This window comes from Fusarium keratoplasticum, chromosome 1 (assembly GCF_025433545.1).
Source record: "Fusarium keratoplasticum isolate Fu6.1 chromosome 1, whole genome shotgun sequence".
Lineage (NCBI taxonomy): Eukaryota > Fungi > Ascomycota > Sordariomycetes > Hypocreales > Nectriaceae > Fusarium > Fusarium keratoplasticum.
The window spans coordinates 2,106,465-2,126,390 of record NC_070529.1 but is presented as its reverse complement, the minus strand read 5'-3'; the positions used below and the strand labels follow the sequence as shown (position 1 = coordinate 2,126,390).

General features: G+C 53.2%; 6 protein-coding genes across 6 annotated transcripts; 4 read left to right on the top strand and 2 right to left on the bottom strand.

Moving 5' to 3' along the window:
• Positions 1–291: 291 nt before the first annotated feature.
• NCS57_00063000 (uncharacterized protein) lies at positions 292–2,098 on the bottom strand (the record flags this gene model as incomplete). The annotated part of the gene is made up of 9 exons (XM_053050713.1): positions 292–307; positions 367–1,238; positions 1,288–1,456; positions 1,507–1,518; positions 1,566–1,662; positions 1,712–1,733; positions 1,794–1,888; positions 1,948–1,981; positions 2,015–2,098. The coding sequence occupies 9 exons, from the start codon at positions 2,096–2,098 to the stop codon at positions 292–294; spliced, it is 1,401 nt and encodes a 466-aa protein (XP_052919228.1).
• A 1,343-nt stretch (positions 2,099–3,441) lies between these two features.
• Positions 3,442–4,738, top strand: NCS57_00062900 (Replication factor C subunit 2; the record flags this gene model as incomplete). The annotated part of the gene is made up of 4 exons (XM_053050712.1): positions 3,442–3,557; positions 3,609–3,687; positions 3,738–4,526; positions 4,574–4,738. The coding sequence occupies 4 exons, from the start codon at positions 3,442–3,444 to the stop codon at positions 4,736–4,738; spliced, it is 1,149 nt and encodes a 382-aa protein (XP_052919227.1).
• A 108-nt stretch (positions 4,739–4,846) lies between these two features.
• NCS57_00062800 (uncharacterized protein) lies at positions 4,847–6,406 on the bottom strand (the record flags this gene model as incomplete). Its single annotated transcript, XM_053050711.1, has 1 exon — positions 4,847–6,406. The coding sequence occupies one exon, from the start codon at positions 6,404–6,406 to the stop codon at positions 4,847–4,849; it is 1,560 nt and encodes a 519-aa protein (XP_052919226.1).
• A 613-nt stretch (positions 6,407–7,019) lies between these two features.
• On the top strand, positions 7,020–13,694 carry NCS57_00062700 (uncharacterized protein; the record flags this gene model as incomplete). Its single annotated transcript, XM_053050710.1, has 2 exons — positions 7,020–13,099; positions 13,154–13,694. 2 exons carry the CDS (start codon positions 7,020–7,022, stop codon positions 13,692–13,694), a joined length of 6,621 nt encoding a protein of 2,206 aa, XP_052919225.1.
• Positions 13,695–14,485: 791 nt separating this feature from the next.
• Positions 14,486–16,574, top strand: NCS57_00062600 (PWWP domain-containing protein; the record flags this gene model as incomplete). The annotated part of the gene is made up of 6 exons (XM_053050709.1): positions 14,486–14,654; positions 14,803–15,328; positions 15,378–15,705; positions 15,764–15,973; positions 16,024–16,482; positions 16,536–16,574. 6 exons carry the CDS (start codon positions 14,486–14,488, stop codon positions 16,572–16,574), a joined length of 1,731 nt encoding a protein of 576 aa, XP_052919224.1.
• A 708-nt stretch (positions 16,575–17,282) lies between these two features.
• Positions 17,283–19,724, top strand: NCS57_00062500 (uncharacterized protein; the record flags this gene model as incomplete). The annotated part of the gene is made up of 7 exons (XM_053050708.1): positions 17,283–17,363; positions 17,422–17,634; positions 17,683–17,756; positions 17,808–18,042; positions 18,092–18,231; positions 18,280–18,553; positions 18,606–19,724. The coding sequence occupies exons 1-7, from the start codon at positions 17,313–17,315 to the stop codon at positions 19,722–19,724; spliced, it is 2,106 nt and encodes a 701-aa protein (XP_052919223.1). The 5' UTR covers positions 17,283–17,312.
• Positions 19,725–19,926: the final 202 nt, after the last annotated feature.

Genomic DNA, 19,926 nt, shown 5'->3' with positions numbered 1-19,926 from the left:
ACTACAAGCCAACTGGTATGAAGAATAGTGAATGCTCTCATGACACTGCTCCTGGCAGGCCAACCTCCCCCATCCACACCGCGAAGCCCAAATGACCGGTTCACTTCAGGCTAACCATCCATAATCGAAAGAAGGAGTCCGAATTCCAACCACGCCGAGTTCCCTTGTGTATCGTCACAGACCTAAACGCCATGTGAAATCCGGAAGATGTCTCCCTTATTCGCCTCATACGCCTCTCCTGAATTCACAAAGTAAACCCCCAGAGCAATCCCAGCAAAGATGATTTGCACATCACTCTGGAAAGTCCCTGTGGCAGAGGGTTAGCCACGTTCCTGCGCAGTAGATATGAGGACACTGCCAACTTACTCCATGCTCTGCTGGACTGACCGACGAAGCCGTCGGTTGTACTTCTTTTTGTCGTCGGCCCCTGCTCCCCAGTACATCTTGCTCGCCTCGGGGTTGACGATCTTGCGTGGGTCGTAGGCTGGCTCGTCGTCTTCGAGGAAGGAAAAGATGGCCTCAATATGAGATCTCACATCCTCTCTCTTGAGCGGGTTGGGCGTATAGCACGCTGTACCGTCTGACGCAATGTGATGGTGGAAAATCTTGGTTTCAAACTTGACTCGAGGTTGCTCTTCGGGGAACCGAGGGCTGAAGTTCATCTTGATTCTGAACAGACCGCCGTCAAGATTGGTCATTGGGCGCCCGAAATAGGTAATCACCCATACAAAGGGGTTATCATTCTCAAGGAACACGTTATGGGGCATATCTCCCCTTTTGAACGCCTCGACGACCTGCTCAAACTGGTGCTGAAGGTTGACAGCCACAGTGGTCTCTCGTGCCTTGGAAGCCAGGCCTTCCTCGGCCCATTTCTGGGGTTCTGCGTCAATGGCGGCCTTGATTGTATGTAGACGGCGTTCAAGTTCGGTGTAGTTGAATTTCCCATCCATACTGTTGCTCCCGGGCGACTCGAAAGGCATTCGAGCGAACACCTGGCCGTCCCTGGTTTCAGACTTGCCCTTTTGAACCGCCGCCAAGTACGACTCGAAATACCACAAGAATCGACGCTTGCAGAGATCTTTGAATGGTTCAAATGGCACACTAGACTCGTCGATATCGTCATCGTCGAGATCCCCGTCGCTGAGTTCTTCTCCGACGTGTTGGGGGCCGTGGGCGGTCAACCCGAGGTAACCTTCGAGGCGTTGGATGACCGAAATTCGCAACGTTTCGTGGCGGATCTAGCAATGATTAGGTGATAAGATCGCGCAACTAGACACAGAAGCAAACCTTTTGGACGTATTCCTTCTGCGCCTTCTTGTCTGATTCATCGTTGGCATCCTCGAAGCCCGGCTCGTTTTCGTATGGGTTCGAGGACAGGAGACTCTGGATGGAGAGTAGGATGGATTCCAGTCCTTGGGCTGACGACCACTCCTCTCCGCGCTCTCCACGCCACGTCCTACTCTTTATGTCAGTCGTCGCTCGGGGTGGTGAGGTGTTGTCGATTACCCTAGGATAGAACTATGACGGTCAGTTCGAACGTCACCAGCCAGAGAGCAATAACTTACAGGCAGACTTTGCCGCTAGAATAGATGTTGGGGTTAAACCGACAGCGCCCACCGTTCGTAGTGACGCAGTGCACGGTGGGGGACTTGGAAGGGTAATCTACAAATGGAGGTGAGAGAGAGCATCAGTGTGAGGAGGGAAGCCCAACCTTTGTGGAATCGAATAGCGAACTGCATATCTCATTTAGCTACTTCTGACTTGGGCATGTTTTTGAATCGTTGGCGACCAACCTCGAAAAGGCCAAACTCGTACGGGGTCTCGTGAGGGCCCATGATGAGAGCCTTGACATTGCGAACATCGATGTCGCGACATGCCACGGCGAGTGCTACAGTCGGTCGCGGCGACGTCAGATAATGAATGCAGAAACTTGATGGGCGTACATACACAAGTCGGAACTCTTCTGGATGTCGCTGAGCTCCTATACGTGATGGTTAGCACCCAGAGAGCTCACGGCGCAAAGACGAGACAAGGGTGGGATGGTGAAGGCGAGTGCGGGGCAAGTAACCTTGGAGATGCGAATGATAGACTGGTCCATGGCGTCTTGTGGGATGCAGATCAGACGAAAGATGTTGTGAAAATGCTCTGTCTGCAGAGCGCGACGCACATGGACAGGCCGCGATAAAGTTGAGGGCTTTCGATGGCCAACCTTGAAGTTGTAATCGTGAGGTGAGGTGAGGTGCAAGGTGGGAGAGTGATTGTTTAAGCCGAGCACGGCAGGAGTGGAGGTGGGCAGTCACTCGCACTTGACTTCAGCTGCTGGCGGGAGGCAAGGGTCAGGCTAATGGCGGGGATGGACAAGCTTTGGCCTAACCATTTATAGGGCAGGCAACAGACTTCAAAGAGACAACGTGCAGGTGAGGAGGATAAAGTCTATTCGAGCGTGAATAAAGCCATGAATGCAGGGTATGGCAAACAACTGTAATACATCTCTGTTTCTCTTTTTATCACACGCAAGCACCTGAAATTACTGTTGGTGAAGAGAACCTAGGTATAGTATACATCAATCTTTGCCAAGCACATAGGGTAGGAGTCACTGACTGGGCGGCTACGTGCGTCCATCAGCCAACACTCGCATGCAAGTTGCCATGATCCATGCAAGGGTTTTGGGTGGTAATGCTGGCACTTTTCGGGCGATTGCGAGACTCTTGACTGATTTATGATTACTATGGGGGATTTAAGTCGGAAACCAGAAGGTCGGGCGCAGCAACCTACGATCCTTGTCCGTCAGACTCATGTCTCCTCTTTTTCCATACGGTTAACGCAAGTAGACAACATCAATGGACAAGGTCCACGAGCACACGATGAGGAAACCGGGTTCCGGATAAAAATGTGAAGATGTGCAAACACCCATAGACTTGTACACGCATCAAACTAGCCAGCACATAGAATCCACTGTGAATGACAGCGCTTGTGGGCATGATACCATGACCAACTTGAACACCTATCCAACCAGGATTTGCCATGTTTATGATCAGCCTAACAGCAGGCAGAATATGACTAGTTAAGAACGAGTAAGTAGCAATGCATGGATACCATGCGTATAGGCATATCCAGGCGTGCTCAATTACTCATTCTGTGATAACTACTTGCTGAGAAGTCCAAACTACGGAATCTGGGTAGGTACTTATGCAGGCAACCATGGAACTCAGTGGGGCCAAAAGCTCCGGCGCTGGGCCCGTCTCCATGGCAGCTTCCCAAGGTGCTGCAGAACGCGCTTCGCGTCTCCTAACGCGTAAATTGATTTTCTCCAAGCTCACTCCAACTCCAACACAATTCAACAAACCAAGCTATCACCACCTATAACCTCGACATCGGAATCTCCTACGCAAGCTGCGAAGCCTCACCTGTGCTTACAGTACGCCGATCATCTGCGCCAACATGGCGAGCTTCTTCGATCTCAAAGCCAGGAAGGCGGCTGCGGCTGCCAATGCGAATGCCGACCAGAAGCAGGACAAGTCCACCAATCCCCGAACCCAACCTTGGGTTGAGAAATAGTCTGCACTTCCCATTTTACGTTGCTAGCATCAAGACTGACAGACTTGCAGCCGACCGAAGACCCTCAGCGATGTCACTGCTCAAGATCACACCGTCGATGTTCTTCAAAGGACACTGCAATCCTCTAATGTCCGTCCCCTCACCCTCGCGAATCGATCCATGCCCTGACAACTTCTTAGCTTCCACACATGCTTTTCTACGGTCCTCCCGGTACAGGTAAAACCTCGACTGTCCTCGCGCTGGCAAAGGAACTGTACGGCCCCGAAATGATCAAGTCCCGCGTCCTCGAACTCAACGCCTCCGACGAGCGTGGCATCTCCATTGTCCGAGAAAAGGTCAAGAATTTCGCCCGCATGCAATTGACCAACCCGAGCCCTGGATATAAGGACAAATATCCCTGCCCCCCTTTCAAGATCATTATCCTCGACGAGGCCGACTCCATGACACAAGATGCGCAGAGCGCACTACGAAGAACTATGGAGACATACAGCAAGATCACCCGTTTCTGCTTGATTTGCAACTATGTCACTCGTATCATCGACCCGCTTGCTAGTCGATGCAGCAAGTTTCGCTTCAAAAGCCTCGACCAGAGTAATGCAAAGAAGAGGCTCGAGGAGATTGCAGAGAAGGAGGGCGTTCCGCTGGAGGACGGCGCCGTCGACACACTGATCAAGTGCAGCGAGGGAGATCTTCGAAAGGCTATTACCTTCCTGCAGAGTGCTGCTAGACTCGTGGGCGCCGGTGCCCCAGAGAAGGACGCCGATGGTGCTGACACTATGGATGTGGATAAGAAGGCAGTGACCGTTAAGATCGTTGAGGACATTGCCGGTGTCATTCCCGAGAGCACCATTGAAGACCTGGTTCAAGCGATACGCCCAAAGAGCTCAGGACCCTCATATCAGAACGTCTCCAAAGTCGTTGAAGATATGGTTGCAGATGGCTGGAGCGCAGGACAAGTTGTTGGCCAGGTAAGTTGTTTGGCTGCCTGACAAGACATTTCTAACGGCCTTTCTAGTTGTACCAAGCCCTTACATACGATGAAACCATCCCGGATCCCCAGAAGAACAAGATCGTCCTGATCTTCTCTGAAGTGGATAAACGGTTAGTAGACGGAGCTGATGAGCACCTATCTATCCTTGATTTGGCCATGAGGGTGTCGGCTATCATGGCGGGAAAATAAGCACACAGCGTCTCGGATGAGGAATGGAGTTGGGGGTAGATATGGTGTTGGCGTTTGAGCTGGTCATATACCACCAAAATATTAAATCTTGTACTTTAAAGCATGATTCTACGCTGTGTCCTCTTGGCCAATAAGACCCAGATTGCCGTGCAGTCCAGACCATGCATCCCTCGACTGTTCCGAATCCTTCTTTTTCTCGGTATGTTTTCTGGCCTTGCTTGGAGTCTTGGAGCCTGCCAGCCAAAAGTCATCCTCCGTGGTGTCAGCTTGAGGCTCCTCATCCTGTTCCACCTCGCCCTGGCCCAAGAGGTGATCAACCTCTTGCAGGGTCTGCATAGAAGCCTCCAACGCAAGTTGTCCGCTCTCAACTTGTTCCGCCACATTTTCAAGGGTTGCAATCTTGGCTGAGTCCGCTGCGAGAACCCAGGGCTGGACTTTGCCGGTGAATCCAGGTCGCTCGGTAGAGGTTAGGACTTCTCCCAAGCCTGACCTCCTTCGAGAGGTGGGCGCCACGGCATGGGCCGGGAGTAGTTGGCTCTCCTCAGCAAGATGACCAAGCAACTGACAGGAATCCTTAACTTCCTTGCTCAGTGTCGCATTTATATGGGCTTTTTGCGTGATTATGACCTTTTGCTTCCTAGAAAGAGAGAGCAGATATTCGATGTATGGCGTGAGGAGATAGGTGCTCGGCACAGGATCAGCATCACCCACTTGCTGCTTGGACTCGGGGGGCGCGAGGACAGGTGCCGCGGATGAATCAGATCGCTCGGCAACCGTGGAGAGAAGGGATCGCCTAGCAGCGAGATACTTGGCGTATTTGTCCTTGATGGCATTGAGTTGGGCGTTTATCGAAGCCTGATCTGAAGTTGCTCGATCATGACCTCTGGCGCTACCCCCGGCGTCCTCATCACCGTCTTCATCCGTCGATGCCTTTCCGAGCTCAGTCTCGATCCAGGAGATGAGTTCATTGCGAGTCGTGTTTAGAGCATGCAGCCTTGTGCCATTACTGATCACATCCGGTATGTTTTGAGCATTCGTCCTCGTTTCGCGGAGGAGCTGCTCCTCCCGCCGTAAGAGCAGCTTTGCCCTCAGAACCGTCTTCTCCAGTTGGGCAACTTGTTCCGTCAGATCAGGCTTCTTCGTGCTTTGCTGCGCAACCAGCCCATTCACAACTTCCTTGGGTACTCTGGGGAGACTGGCTGCCTCATGAAACATGTCTTCAGGGTCAAGATATTCGGGGGCAGCAGCGGGTTTCTGCATGAGAAGATCGAGGTGATTCTGGACTGCTAAAAGCCGCTCTTGTTTCGTCTGAAGTTTTAAGAGTGCAACTCGTTCCTCTAGTAAATCGCTGCCGTTGGAGGGTGTTTCTTGTGATGAGGATGGTCGGGAAACATTGGTTTGGGCAATGTCGTCATATTTCCGGCGTGCTTCCATATTGGCCTTGAGGGCCTCAATGTACTCTCTGTATACTCCCTTAGAGTCGGGATCGAGGTTCACATCGTGTGCTGTATCTGTCAGGGACACAGGCTGCTTGATTGGGCCATCATGGGAGCAGGACCCAAGGTGAAGAGCCAAGACCCGTCGGATGTAGTTGACTTGCTCCCGAGGCTTTATGAACGGATCAAGAGCGGTTTGAAATGTTTCAGCAGTGTTGGATGAATTCGCCATCTTGGCTTCACATGGTTTGTCGGTGAGAAGCTGTCGAGGATTTGTTTGGGCTCGTTGCTCTGCTCATGGGAGTAAATAGCGGAGCGCCCCTGGTCAACACTCGGCTGCTTTAGGTGTGGCTGGTGTGAATTTGGATGCTGCGCTTCCCCTGTATGTTTGCTGCGATATTTAGTACTCAAAAGCGCCGAGTCTTGAAAATTTATAACATTCGTGATAAATACAAAAGATGAATATCTTTGAAATCCGTACCCCTCTGAAAGATCAAGGATGGAATGGATTACCTAGGCTGTGGAGGGTGCAGCCACACCTTCACCCAGCCACAGACGCGCTCCAATAACACTAGCCCAAACGTGACCTAGCGTCGTAGCCTTCCAGGCTGCGATCTCAAATTTGCGATCGCGACTTCACTCTAAAACCTTGGGAACGAATACAAACCACAACAACAACTGCGAATCAATCGATCGCATACTTCGAGTCATCTAGGCAGCGGCTACATATCCGAAAAGTCGTGTCGGTGGCAAATCCATGATTATTTAACGGCCCAGTGCCCCGGGCTTTTGTCGAGAACATCGGCGTTCTCCAGCAATAACAAAGCTTCACAACCACCGCCACCATGTCGGAAGCAAATCGAGATGTCTCGCAGTACAAGTACTCAGCCATGTCGAACCTGGTCCTCCAGGCGGACCGTCGATTCGTCACACGACGAACCGATGAGGCCACTGGTGATCCAGAGTCGCTGGCTGGGCGCTTGAGCATCCGGGACATGGGCGCTCGAGTTGCCCGCGACGACGCGCCGAAGCCGAAGAAACAACCCGGACTCCCAGATATCGAGAGGGGAAGTCTGAGAGAAGGCGAAGATATCCTGGCACGAGAACAGCGAAGGCGGAAGGCGGAAGCGCACCAGTCTGCCGGCGTCCTCGGCGCTAACGACCTCCTGGTGGAGGGCATCACATACCGACCGCGCACACCAGCGACACGAGCGACGTTTGATCTAATCATTACAATTGTGGCGAACAATCTCGGCGACGTACCCCACGAGGTCGTGCGCAGCGCGGCGGACGCTGTGCTGGAGTATTTGAAGGACGACGATTTGAAGGACCTGGACAAAAAGAAGGAGATCGACGACATCTTGGGCGTGGCTTTGAACCCCAAGCAGTTCAACGAGTTGGTAAATCTAGGAAAGAAGATCACAGACTACGATGCCCAGGATGATGACGAGGATGTCGCCATGGGAGGTGCTGATGGTGACGACGCCGAAATCGACGAACGTCAAGGTGTTGCTGTGGCCTTTGACGAAGACGAAGACGATGAAGAAGGCGGCATTGTTCACGAAGTTCGCGACGAATCATCGGATGACGAGGAGGAAGAGGAAGAGAAGGACGAGAATGCCGAGGCCAAGGATGAAGATGCCGTTGTCGATGTGGGTGATGAAATGATCCTCGACTCAGCACCATCAGGAGGCAAACAAGCCGAGAAAGAGAAGCATAGCGTGCCCGCGCGAGACATTGATGCCTTCTGGTTACAACGCCAAATTGGTATCTTATACCCTGATGCTCACGAGCAGACCGACAAGACCAAGGAGGCGCTTCGCATTCTTTCAGGCGAGCCAGACGAGGCCGATGGCGAGGAAAAGTCGCTGCGCGAGATTGAAAACGACCTCATGGAATTATTCGACTTTGAACATCACGAGTTGGTCCAGAAGCTCGTTGAGAACAGAGAGAAGGTCTACTGGCTCACCAAGCTAGCTCGCGCAGAGACTCCCGAACAACGCGCCGATGTTGAAAGAGAGATGGGCTCGGAAGGTCTGCAATGGATTCTCAACGAGTTGAAGGGCCATAGTTCAGGCGAGGGCAAGAAGGGCAAGATGGACATTAAGATGGATATCGACGTCCCGGCCTCTTTCACCGCAGAGGCACCCAAGCCTGAGCGCGCCGAAGGCCAGCTAGTTGGCGGGCTTCAGCCCAGGAAGCTCATCAACCTCGACAACCTGGTCTTTGATCAAGGAAACCATCTCATGACAAACCCCAAGGTCCGACTACCTGAAGGGTCGACCAAGAGGACATTCAAGGGCTACGAGGAAATTCACATTCCTACCCCCAAGAAGCGCAACGAGCCCGGCGATGTCTTGATTCCCATTACCGATATGCCAGAGTGGTCTCGCAACCCCTTCAGCAAGAACCAGTCCCTGAACAAGATCCAGTCCAAGTGCTACCCTTCAGCATTTGAAGATGATGGCAACATGCTTGTTTGTGCTCCCACTGGTAGTGGAAAGACCAACGTTGGTATGCTTGCTATCCTTCGCGAAATCGGCAAGCACCGCAACCCTGAGACTGGTGATATCGACCTTGATGCATTCAAGATTGTGTGTATCGCCCCTCTCAAGGCCCTGGTACAGGAGCAGGTCGGCAACTTGGGAAACCGACTCGAGCCCTATGGCATTCGAGTTTCAGAGTTGACTGGTGATCGTCAGCTCACCAAGCAGCAAATCGCCGAGACACAGATCATTGTGACCACTCCTGAAAAATGGGATGTCATCACCAGAAAGTCAAATGACCTGACCTATACAAACCTGGTGCGCCTGATCATCATCGACGAAATCCATCTGCTGCACGATGATCGTGGACCTGTGCTGGAGAGCATCGTTAGCAGAACGATCCGCAAGACCGAGCAGACTGGTGAACCCGTCCGTATCATTGGTCTCTCTGCTACTCTACCCAACTACCGAGATGTTGCTAGCTTCTTGCGGGTAGACACCAAGAAGGGCCTCTTCCACTTTGACGGCTCCTTCCGACCATGCCCCCTGCGTCAGGAGTTTGTTGGAGTCACGGATCGCAAGGCCATTAAGCAACTCAAGACGATGAACGATGTGTGCTACAACAAGGTCATCGAGCACGTGGGCACAAACAGAAACCAAATGCTCATTTTCGTTCACTCTCGAAAGGAGACAGCCAAGACAGCCCGTTACATTCGAGACAAGGCGCTCGAGATGGATACGATCAACCAGATTCTTCGACACGACGCTGGCAGTCGAGAAGTTCTCAACGAGGCATCGTCTCAAGCAACCGACAAGGACCTCAAGGACATCCTGCCCTACGGTTTTGGTATCCATCATGCTGGTATGAGCAGGATAGACAGGACAGACGTGGAGGACCTCTTTGCCCGTGGCGCTATCCAGGTTTTGGTGTGCACTGCGACACTGGCTTGGGGTGTGAACTTGCCAGCGCACACAGTCGTCATCAAGGGAACACAAGTCTACTCTCCCGAGAAGGGTAGCTGGGTTGAGCTGAGTCCACAGGATGTTCTGCAGATGCTTGGACGTGCAGGTCGACCTCAGTACGACACCTACGGTGAAGGTATTATCATCACGACACAAAGCGAGATGCAATACTACCTCTCGCTTCTGAACCAGCAGCTTCCGATTGAAAGTCAGTTCGTGAGCAAATTGGTCGACAACTTGAACGCCGAGATCGTTCTTGGCAATGTCAGAACACGCGACGAAGGTGTTGAGTGGTTGGGATATACCTATCTGTTCGTCCGAATGCTCCGTTCGCCTGGTCTGTACCAGGTCGGGGCCGAGTATGAAGATGATGAAGCTCTTGAGCAGAAGCGGGTTGACCTGATTCATTCTGCTGCCATGGTTCTCCGAAAATCCAACCTCATCAAGTACGATGAGAAGACGGGAAAGCTCCAGTCAACCGAGCTCGGTCGCATCGCTTCTCACTACTACATCACCTTTGGATCCATGGAAACCTACAACAACCTAATTCAACCCTCCATCACAACCATTGAGCTGTTCCGCGTCTTTGCTCTGAGCGCCGAGTTTAAGTACATCCCTGTTCGACAAGACGAGAAGCTCGAGCTAGCCAAGCTCCTGGGTCGTGTGCCGATTCCTGTCAAGGAGAGTATCGAGGAGCCCCATGCCAAGATTAATGTGCTGCTGCAAGCGTACATCTCGCGCCTCAAGCTTGATGGCCTGGCCTTGATGGCGGATATGGTGTACGTGACCCAGTCTGCCGGCCGTATTCTCCGCGCCATCTTTGAGATCGCGTTGAAGAAGGGCTGGGCTTCTGTTGCCAAGACCGCTCTGGATCTTTGCAAGATGGCCGAGAAGCGCATGTGGCCGACCATGTCTCCCCTTCGTCAATTCCCTTCATGCCCTCGGGATGTCGTTCAAAAGGCAGAGAGAATCGATGTGGCTTGGAGCAGTTACTTCGACCTGGACCCCCCTCGCATGGGCGAGCTTCTGGGCATGCCTCGAGCTGGTCGGACTGTCTGTGGCCTCGTCGCCAAGTTCCCTCGTGTTGAAGTCCAGGCTCAAGTGCAGCCCATGACTCGTTCGATGCTACGTGTTGAGTTGAGTATCACTCCCAACTTTGAATGGGATGATTCTGTCCATGGAGCTGCCGAGAACTTCTGGATCCTGGTCGAAGATTGCGACGGCGAGGATATTCTCTACCACGACACTTTCTTGCTCCGCAAGGAGTATGCCGAGTCTGAGACGAATGAGCACATCGTCGATTTCACGGTGCCCATCACAGACCCCATGCCTCCCAACTACTTCGTCTCAGTTGTATCTGACCGATGGATGCATTCTGAGACGAGGCTTCCCGTGCCCTTCCACAAGCTGATCCTGCCCGAGAAGTTCCCTCCCCACACTGAACTTCTCGAGCTTCAGCCTCTGCCTATCTCCGCTCTTAAGGTGGCAAGCTACGTTGACCTCTACCCTGACTGGAAGCAATTCAACAGGATCCAGACTCAAACGTTCAACTCTCTGTACAAGACAGACCAGAACGTATTTGTTGGAGCTCCCACAGGCAGCGGCAAGACAGTTTGCGCTGAGTTTGCTCTCCTCCGACATTGGACACAGGCTGACTCTGGGCGGGCCGTGTACATTGCGCCTTTCCAGGAGCTTGTCGATTCTCGCCTCCAGGACTGGCAGAAGCGATTGAGCCGTCTGAACGGTGGAAAGGAGATTGTGAAGCTCACTGGCGAGACAGCCACTGATCTTAAGCTCTTGGAGAAGGGCGACCTGATCCTAGCCACCCCAACCCAATGGGATGTTTTGTCCAGACAATGGAAGCGCCGCAAGAACGTTCAGACCGTGGAGCTTTTTATTGCTGACGAGATTCACCTTCTGGGAGGCTTCCAGGGTTATGTGTATGAGACGATCGTGTCCCGCATGCATTATATCCGCAGCCAGACGGAGCTGCCCATGCGAATAATCGCTCTCAGCGTGTCGCTTGCGAATGCACGAGATATCGGCGAGTGGATTGATGCCAAGAAGCACGACATCTACAACTTCAGCCCCCATGTTCGGCCTGTACCTCTTGAGCTTCATCTCCAGTCTTTCACCAACCCTCACTTCCCGTCTCTGATGCTGGCGATGGCCAAGCCCACATACTTGGCTATCACACAAATGTCTCCCGACAAGCCCGCCATGATCTTCGTGCCCAGCCGCAAGCAGACACGAGCAACCGCCCGTGACCTTCTGGCTGCCTGCTTCGCCGACGACGACGAGGATCGCTTCCTCCACGCCGAAGTAAAGCAAATGCAGCCCCTGCTTGAGCGCATCCACGAGGAGGCGCTTGCGGAGGCGCTATCCCATGGTGTTGGTTATTATCATGAGGCTCTCAGCCAGAGTGACAGGCGAATTGTGAAGCATCTTTATGACAACGGCGCTATTCAGGTTCTCGTTGCGTCCCGAGATGTCTGCTGGGAACTGAACAGCACTGCCCATCTCGTCATCGTCATGGGAACGCAGTACTTTGAGGGTCGTGAGCATCGATATGTTGACTACCCTCTCAGCGAGGTGCTGCACATGTTTGGCAAGGCCCTTCGTCCATCCAAGGATGGTCGCGGCCGTGGTGTCCTCATGCTTCCCCAAGTGAAGCGTGAGTATTACAAGAAGTTCCTGAACGAGGCTCTTCCAGTAGAGTCGCATCTTCACAACTACCTGCACGACGCGTTTGTCACTGAAATCAGCACCAAGATGATCGAGTCTGGTGATGACGCGATCAACTGGACGACATTCACCTATTTCTACCGCCGACTGCTCGCCAACCCTAGCTACTATAGCTTGACAAGCACAACTCACGAGGGCCTGAGCAACTACATGTCTGATCTGGTCGAGACGACCTTGCGTGAGCTTAGCGAGTCAAAGATTATCGACTTTGACGAAGAGGACGGCTCCGTGTCGCCGCAGAACGCTGCCATGATTGCCGCCTACTACAACATCTCGTACATTACCATGCAGACCTTCCTGCTCTCGCTCAGCGCTCGTACGAAGCTCAAGGGCATCATGGAAATCGTCACATCTGCGACTGAGTTTGAGTCGATCCAAATTCGACGCCACGAGGATGGTCTCTTGCGACGCATCTACGACCGGGTCCCTGTCAAGATGTCTCAACCAGTCTATGACTCACCACACTTCAAGGCCTTTGTGCTACTCCAGGCTCACTTCTCGCGGATGCAGTTGCCAATTGATCTGGCCAAGGACCAGGAGGTGTTGATCTCGAAGGTCCTCAGCCTCCTCAGTGCCATGGTCGATATCCTGTCCTCGGACGGTCATCTCAACGCCATGAATGCCATGGAGATGTCGCAAATGATTGTCCAAGGCATGTGGGATCGGGATAGTCCTCTCAAGCAGATTCCTCACTTTACTCCAGAGGTTGTCAAGGTGGCGAACGATTTTGGGTATGTAACACAATTTGATATGGAAATTGACATGGCGGCTAACGAGTCCCATAGCATCAAGGACATTTTCGATTTCATGGAGGAGATGAACCCAGACGAGAATGCCGATTACAACAAGCTTGTCAAGCGACTTGGCCTGTCGCAGAAGCAGCTGGCTGAAGCGGCCAACTTTACAAACGACAAGTACCCTGATTTGGAACTCGAGCACGAGATTCTGGACGCGGACGAGATCAGGGCTGGTGAGCCAGCATACTTGGGCATCAAGATTGCGCGCAACCTCGAGGAGGAGGATGGCGATTACGATTCTACGGTGCATGCGCCATTCTACCCCGTCAAGAAGATGGAGAACTGGTGGCTGGTTGTCGGTGATGAAAAGACCAAGAATCTTTTGGCCATCAAGCGAGTGACAATCGGGCGGGAACTGAACGTCCGGCTCGAGTACACTGTGCCATCACCAGGTGAGCACGACCTGAAGCTGTTCCTAATGAGCGATAGTTATGTTGGAGTCGACCAAGAGCGGGAATTCTCGGTGACGGCAGCCGAGGGCATGGATGTGGACGACGATGAGGAGGACTCGGACGAAGACGAGGAGTAGGAGCGTAGAAGCTCCCTCCAGCTGCGACTCGGTGCCAAGAATGGCTGTGTACACTACCCTACCTACCTACCTATTGCAGATGCAGACTACCTACGAACGCGAATAAAGGGTGTTAATTTTCGAACCCTCAAATGGCACCATGACCCAGGACATTCAATGTGATCGAGATGTGCTCCCTGAGACCAGTTATCCGGATACAAGCCAAGTTGTGTGGACATGAAGTGGTGGAACGCGAGTTATGAGGCGCGAGGGGCGAGATGAGCTGTTTGGCAACGCCAGGGACGCGCCTCGCCACGGCTGGAGCCACAGGTGGTGGACGACCACAGCAAGAGGGATGAGGCGTGAAGACGATGGGAAGCAGATGCTTGGAACGCGTCCAGCCGTCGGGTTTGTATCCGAAGGCGCCGAATCAGGGATGAATACGCGCTGGGGCTGGTGTCGTGTGTGCTTGGGGTTGCTGATGACGCCGCCCGACGTGGGCGGCATATACACATCACGTGATTGTCCTCTGGTGACGTTGAAGTGTTTCCCTTGCCAGCCCATCAACTCGCACCAGTGTTTTTTCTCTCGTCACCCCAACCTACATCCCGGCACAACTCGGCGAGGCGCTTCTCATCTTCAATTGCGCATCTCATCGTCACAACCCGATTCTCATCGCGCTACCAGTCTTGCGCCCCATTGACGCGCGCCATACACGACCCGCTACGCGTTCGACCGTCTTTTCCCCGGCTGGAACCCTGCTTCAGGCACCTGTGACCTCTGACCAGTGAAGCATCCTCACCTCCATCGCCATGGCCGACCAGCCCAACGAGAAGCCCGAGGTCGCCGCCGCTGCTGCTGACGCGCAGGAAGCTCCTGCCACCGAGAACAAGCCTGCCGAGGCCCCATCAGCCGAGGACAAGGCAGAGCCCGCGGGCGAGACAGCCAAGGGAGGCGACGAGAACGACAAGGCCGCCGAGGGTGAGTTGACATTTTTACGCACTTGACGTCGTTTGCGCATTTGATCGCATCGTTCCTGCTATCGCGCTTTAGTCCAAGACAATGCTCTGTTGTCGCGGGCGCGTCCTTCCCGTTTGCCAGACCTATGCTGACCACATGGCGCGTTCAGAATCCAAGGAAGCTGAGAGCTCAGAGAAGCCCGCCGAAGCTCAAGACGCGATCGAGAAGCCCAAGGAGGGCGAGAAACCTGCTGCTGAGGACGAAGACACGGAGATGAAGGACGCGACCGAGACACCAGCTGCCAAGGAGGCCACTGCTGATAGCGCGGCCCCCCCTGCTGATGGCGAGACCACAGCTGCAAACACTGCAGCTGAGACTCCCGCACCCAAGGGGAGAAACAACCGACGCAAGTCGACGGGCGGGGCTGGAGGCAAGACTCTGAGCAAGAAGGCTTCCAAGGCGCGCCTCACACACCTGGACGCCAAGCCTGGCGACCACTTCCTGGTCAAGCTCAAGGGTTTCCCCGCGTGGCCAGCCATCATCTGCGACGAGTCAATGCTCCCGCAGGCCCTCGTCGTCAACCGTCCCGTAACCGCGGCACGACGCGATGGAACCTACAACGAGGCTTATGCCGACGGCGGCAAGCGCGTCAACGACCGAAGCTTTCCTGTCATGTATCTGTACACGAACGAATTGTATGTATCCCCTGAGACCATGCTCATGCTTTTCTGACCTTGACCACAGCGGATGGGTTCCCAACACATCCCTCACAGAGCTCACCCCCGAGAAGGCCTCTGACTCGATCACCGAGAAGATGCGCAAGGATTTGCGAGAAGCGTTTGAGCTCGCCTCCCAGAACAACCCCATCGATTACTACAAAGACGTCTTGAAGCAATTCCAAGAAGAGCTGATTGCACAGGAGGAGGCAAAGAAGGAGGCCGCCGCGACACCCAAGAAGTCCAAGAAGGGCAAGGCCAAGGCACCAGCTGATGACCTGGAGATGGATGACGTGGATGACGACGTTCCAGAGAAGCCCAAGTCCAAGAAGCGGAAGGCCGAAGACGACGCCAGCGTGAGTGGCCCAATAACCCCTTTCCTGGGAATGATACATACTGACAAAGCTCATACAGACACCGCAACGGTCCGACTCGGTCAAGAAGCCCAAGATCAAGCTCAACACTTCTACCCCCAAGGCGGCCAATGGCACTCCCAAGGGCAAAGACGAATCAACTACTAAGACAAAGCTCAAGGTCAAGAAGTCGTCTGAGAAGAAGGCCGAGGGGCCCAAGGAGCCCAAGGAGCCCAAGATGACAGCCGAGCAGCGTCGGCAGCGCAAGGAGGTAAGACGCCCAGCACTGCGTACTGCAGCTTATCACTAACGCCCTCATAGAAGGAAGTTCTCTACCTCCGACATAAGCTTCAACGTGGACTCCTCACAAGAGACCAGCAGCCTCAAGAATCTGAGATGAAGCAGATGTCCGAGTACGTGACAATGCTGGAGAACTTTAAGGATCTCGAGGTCTCCATCATCCGCTCGACCAAGATCAACAAGGTTCTCAAGGCCATCTTGAAGCTCCAGACCATTCCCCGCGAGGAAGAATTCCATTTCAAGGACCGTTCCCAAGCGCTTTTGGACCAGTGGAATCAGTTGATGGCCAACGAGCCTGCTGCTGCCGCTGCCAACGGAGTTAACGGAAAGTCCGAAGCCAAGCACTCAGAGAAGAAGAGAGAATCGCATAGTGGCAAAGAGGACACTGAGGAGCCCAAGGCGGAGGAGTCTGGAAAGCCCAAGGCCGAGCCTGAGGCAACACCAGAGGCGCCAGCGGCCGTGAAGAGCGAGAAGGATGAGGCAAGCTTTCTTGTCAATTTATCTGAGGAAGCACGAAGCTAACCGTGAACTAGACCGTTGCCCCTCCTGAGCCTATGGAAACCGAGGCTTAGCTGATGAGGATGGTTTGTTATGGTCTGATCGGACTCGTGGTGTTTTAGATCGACTTTCTTCACGGCGTCAGGGTTTAGGTCTGTCGAATTCCGGTCTTATGTTTTCTCACTCTTTATTCTGGCAAAAGTGATTTCATCTGTTTTTCTTTTTTCCGCTTCTGTACGAGTATCTGCCATGGACGGAAAGCTGGCGGCAGAAGCTCTCAACGGGTCGCCGGGGTCACGACGAGTTCTGCGGGATGTGGATAGGGAGGCGAGATATTTCCGGTTGTACAATGATTATCTGCCATGTCAGAGGGGTGGCCGGCTCGACACGGGACCTCAAACATGGCAGAATGGACAGAGGAGAGCGAGGCAGAGGGTGACTGGCGGAGGAGGCATCTTGCGCTGATTTCATGGGTCGGAAGATGATGTTCAAGAATGCGACGGCTTTTGAGAGGGGCGTATGGGAATGAGAATTGGCGAAGTAGCATACAAATGATCAATGGGACAAAGAACTAGAGATTAATTATGATTGAGTGAATACTGTTAAGTTGTTGATTTGCTAGTGTCTATCATGCTCTCAGTGAATGTATGGTTGTGGGTGATGGAGTTGATGGCCTCAAGGGGCTTTGTATACAGTGCGTTGTACAGTGTGTATAGACGCGTCTCCAGCCGAAAACGCGTCAACTCCCTTATTCAATATCCAAGCTTCAGGAGCAACAGACACATTTTGCAACCATCTCAGGACCTGTTAAAATGACCGGAGAAGCTGGAAAGGAAGAGACTTACAACCAGGAAGACCATCAGGTGACTCATTTCATTGCATATTTCTGGGGTTGGAAACGTACACTAACGTAATAGACAGGTCGCCTACATATTTGACCCCGAGGGAGATGGGACACGCCAGAAGCCAGCCAAGCGCAGAAGGGTATCTAAGCAGGCCCAGGAGGCTTCAGAGGCTGTTGAAAATGTATCACCCTTTGTGCCGCTTCTCAATGGAGCTGAGAAGCCTGAGCTTGTGCAGCTGAGGGAGACCCTTTTCCAGGAGAGCTGGGCTAAGATTGGTGACCGCATCGAGGTGAGTCGAGGAAGCTGCATCGAGTGAATCTCTGCTCATTAAACTCAGGGGATCCTCAAAACTTCAAATTCAGAGACGCTTGACCAAGTCAAGGCTTTTGTAGAAGATGCAAAGACGGATTGGTAACAGGCAGCCTCCCTTTGGTCATGTCGACCTTTACTGACCATGCACAGTGGGGACAGAATCCCTTCGGCGTTCATCATCACAGGCCCCAACATTGCGTCACAGGATCTTCTCTTTCAGCAACTATCCGATGCCCTCCAGCAGGCAACCCCCAGCAAGTTTGTGAGGCTGCGGTCGTCAGAAGCATCAACTCTCAAGGCGACGCTGAAGAAGATTATCCGCGATGTCACAGCAAAGGTCTCTGACGAGGAAGATGACGATCTACATGTTGGAGATGGCGGAAATGTGAGTTTCCAGAACCGCGGTTTGTAGTACAGGGCTTATTTCGTGACAGGGCCGACGATATCTCGACTATGACCTCGAAGCATTGCATGCATTTGTCAATCCTCAAGGTTGTGAGCATATCTTTGTGGCATTCCAGGACAGTGAAGGATTTGACAGCAGCCTTTTGTCTGATCTGATCATTCTCTTCAAGTATGTCATATTCTGCTTGGCACGAAAACCTCTGCTAACTCTCTCAAGTTCCTGGCGCCCGCGTATCCCTTTCACTCTGCTTTTCGGCATCGCCACATCCGTTGAGCTTCTCCAAGCCCGGCTGCTCAAGTCAGCATGCCAGCTGATATACGGAGCACAATTCGACGTCATCCAGACCTCGGCGATCCTCGAGACCGTCTTCAGAGCTGCCGTGGCTGCAGCTGATGCTCCAATCCTCCTTGGAACCTCTCTTCTCCGCAGCATGCTCGACCGGCAGCATGATCAAGTCTCAGGTATCCAGACATTCACAATGTCGTTAAAGGTGAGTTCTGCACCAGTTAGGGTGTTTTCATGCCGTTGCTGATGCAAAACAGTACGCTTATATGTGTCACTTCTACGCCAACCCTCTCAGCGTCCTAGGACATACTTCATCGTTGCAAGCAGAGCACACAGAGGCCTCGCGGCATGTGAGCTCGTTCCGGGAACATGTCGAACAGGCCGTCGAATCTGGCAATCTTGAGCATATACAATACGCCAAGGACTTGCTTGAGCGTGACGATTTTCTTACAGCTCGGGTAGAAGAGAGCCTAGTCAACAGGGAGGAATCGATCAAAGACTTTTTGCGTGCCCTGTTGATAATACAGGAGACTGATGCCCAAGACGGCGAGTTCTCGAGAGCATATGTTGCGGCCATGGAGGACGGCATCTCCATCTCTGAGGAGTCGCGAGCCATTGAATCTGTGCGACGGATGGAAATTAACGAGTTGATGGCCATGATTCGCAAGGTCATTGCTATTTTACGAGATGGAGAAGTCGACCTGTTCCTTGGGCCGGCAACGAAACCAGCGCATATCGAACTCCAAGATGCTTTGACTAGACATCTTGTCGAACTTGAAGAGCTGCACTCGAGGGCAGAGGAGCAAGGCATCACGTTGCGAAGCAAGTACAGCGGCCAGAGCAAAGTGATGAGAACTACAGTTATCGCACAAAGAGTCCAACTGAGCCGCGACTCGGCCGCGCTGACAGAAGAGGGCAAGCAGCTCACTCGGATCGTGGACGACATGACGGCGCTTCTCACGACCCATGTGCATGCACCCAAGCCCAGCTCTCTGCTACTGTCTGAAAGCTGGCTATACGACTCTCGAGCTCCCTCGCGAGATGTCTTTGTACCTCGGCCACGCGCCGTCTTGGAGCGCAGTCTCACAAGACCCCACGACTACCTCTCATGCTCGTGCTGTAAACCAGGCGAGCAAGACACAGCTGCGATGCTGCCTGCGACGGCGCTTCTTTACCGCCTATACCTCGAAACCGGCAGCCTCATCAACGTGGCAGATTTGTGGGCGGCGTTTGCGGCATTAGTCGGGGACGACGAGGCAGACGAGCGAAAGACACTGGTCAAGTTCTACCGCGGACTGGCCGAGCTGAGGGCTTTGGGATTCGTCAAAGCGAGCAAGAAGAAAGCGGACCACATTGCCAAGCTGAAGTGGCTCTAACAAGAGAGTGATGGGATGGGTGTTTCACCGTCAGCAGCAGAGACAAGGGAACTAGGTGAACAACCGGAAGCAACAAAAGTTGTCTCTATGCTTTGTGTTGAAAGGACCCGAGAGTGTTATTCCGAGAACAGGCAGAAAGAAGCTGGAACCGAGGCCGGACGCCCGGATCCGACGGGAGGTCTCAACGGGCAAACTAGAACAG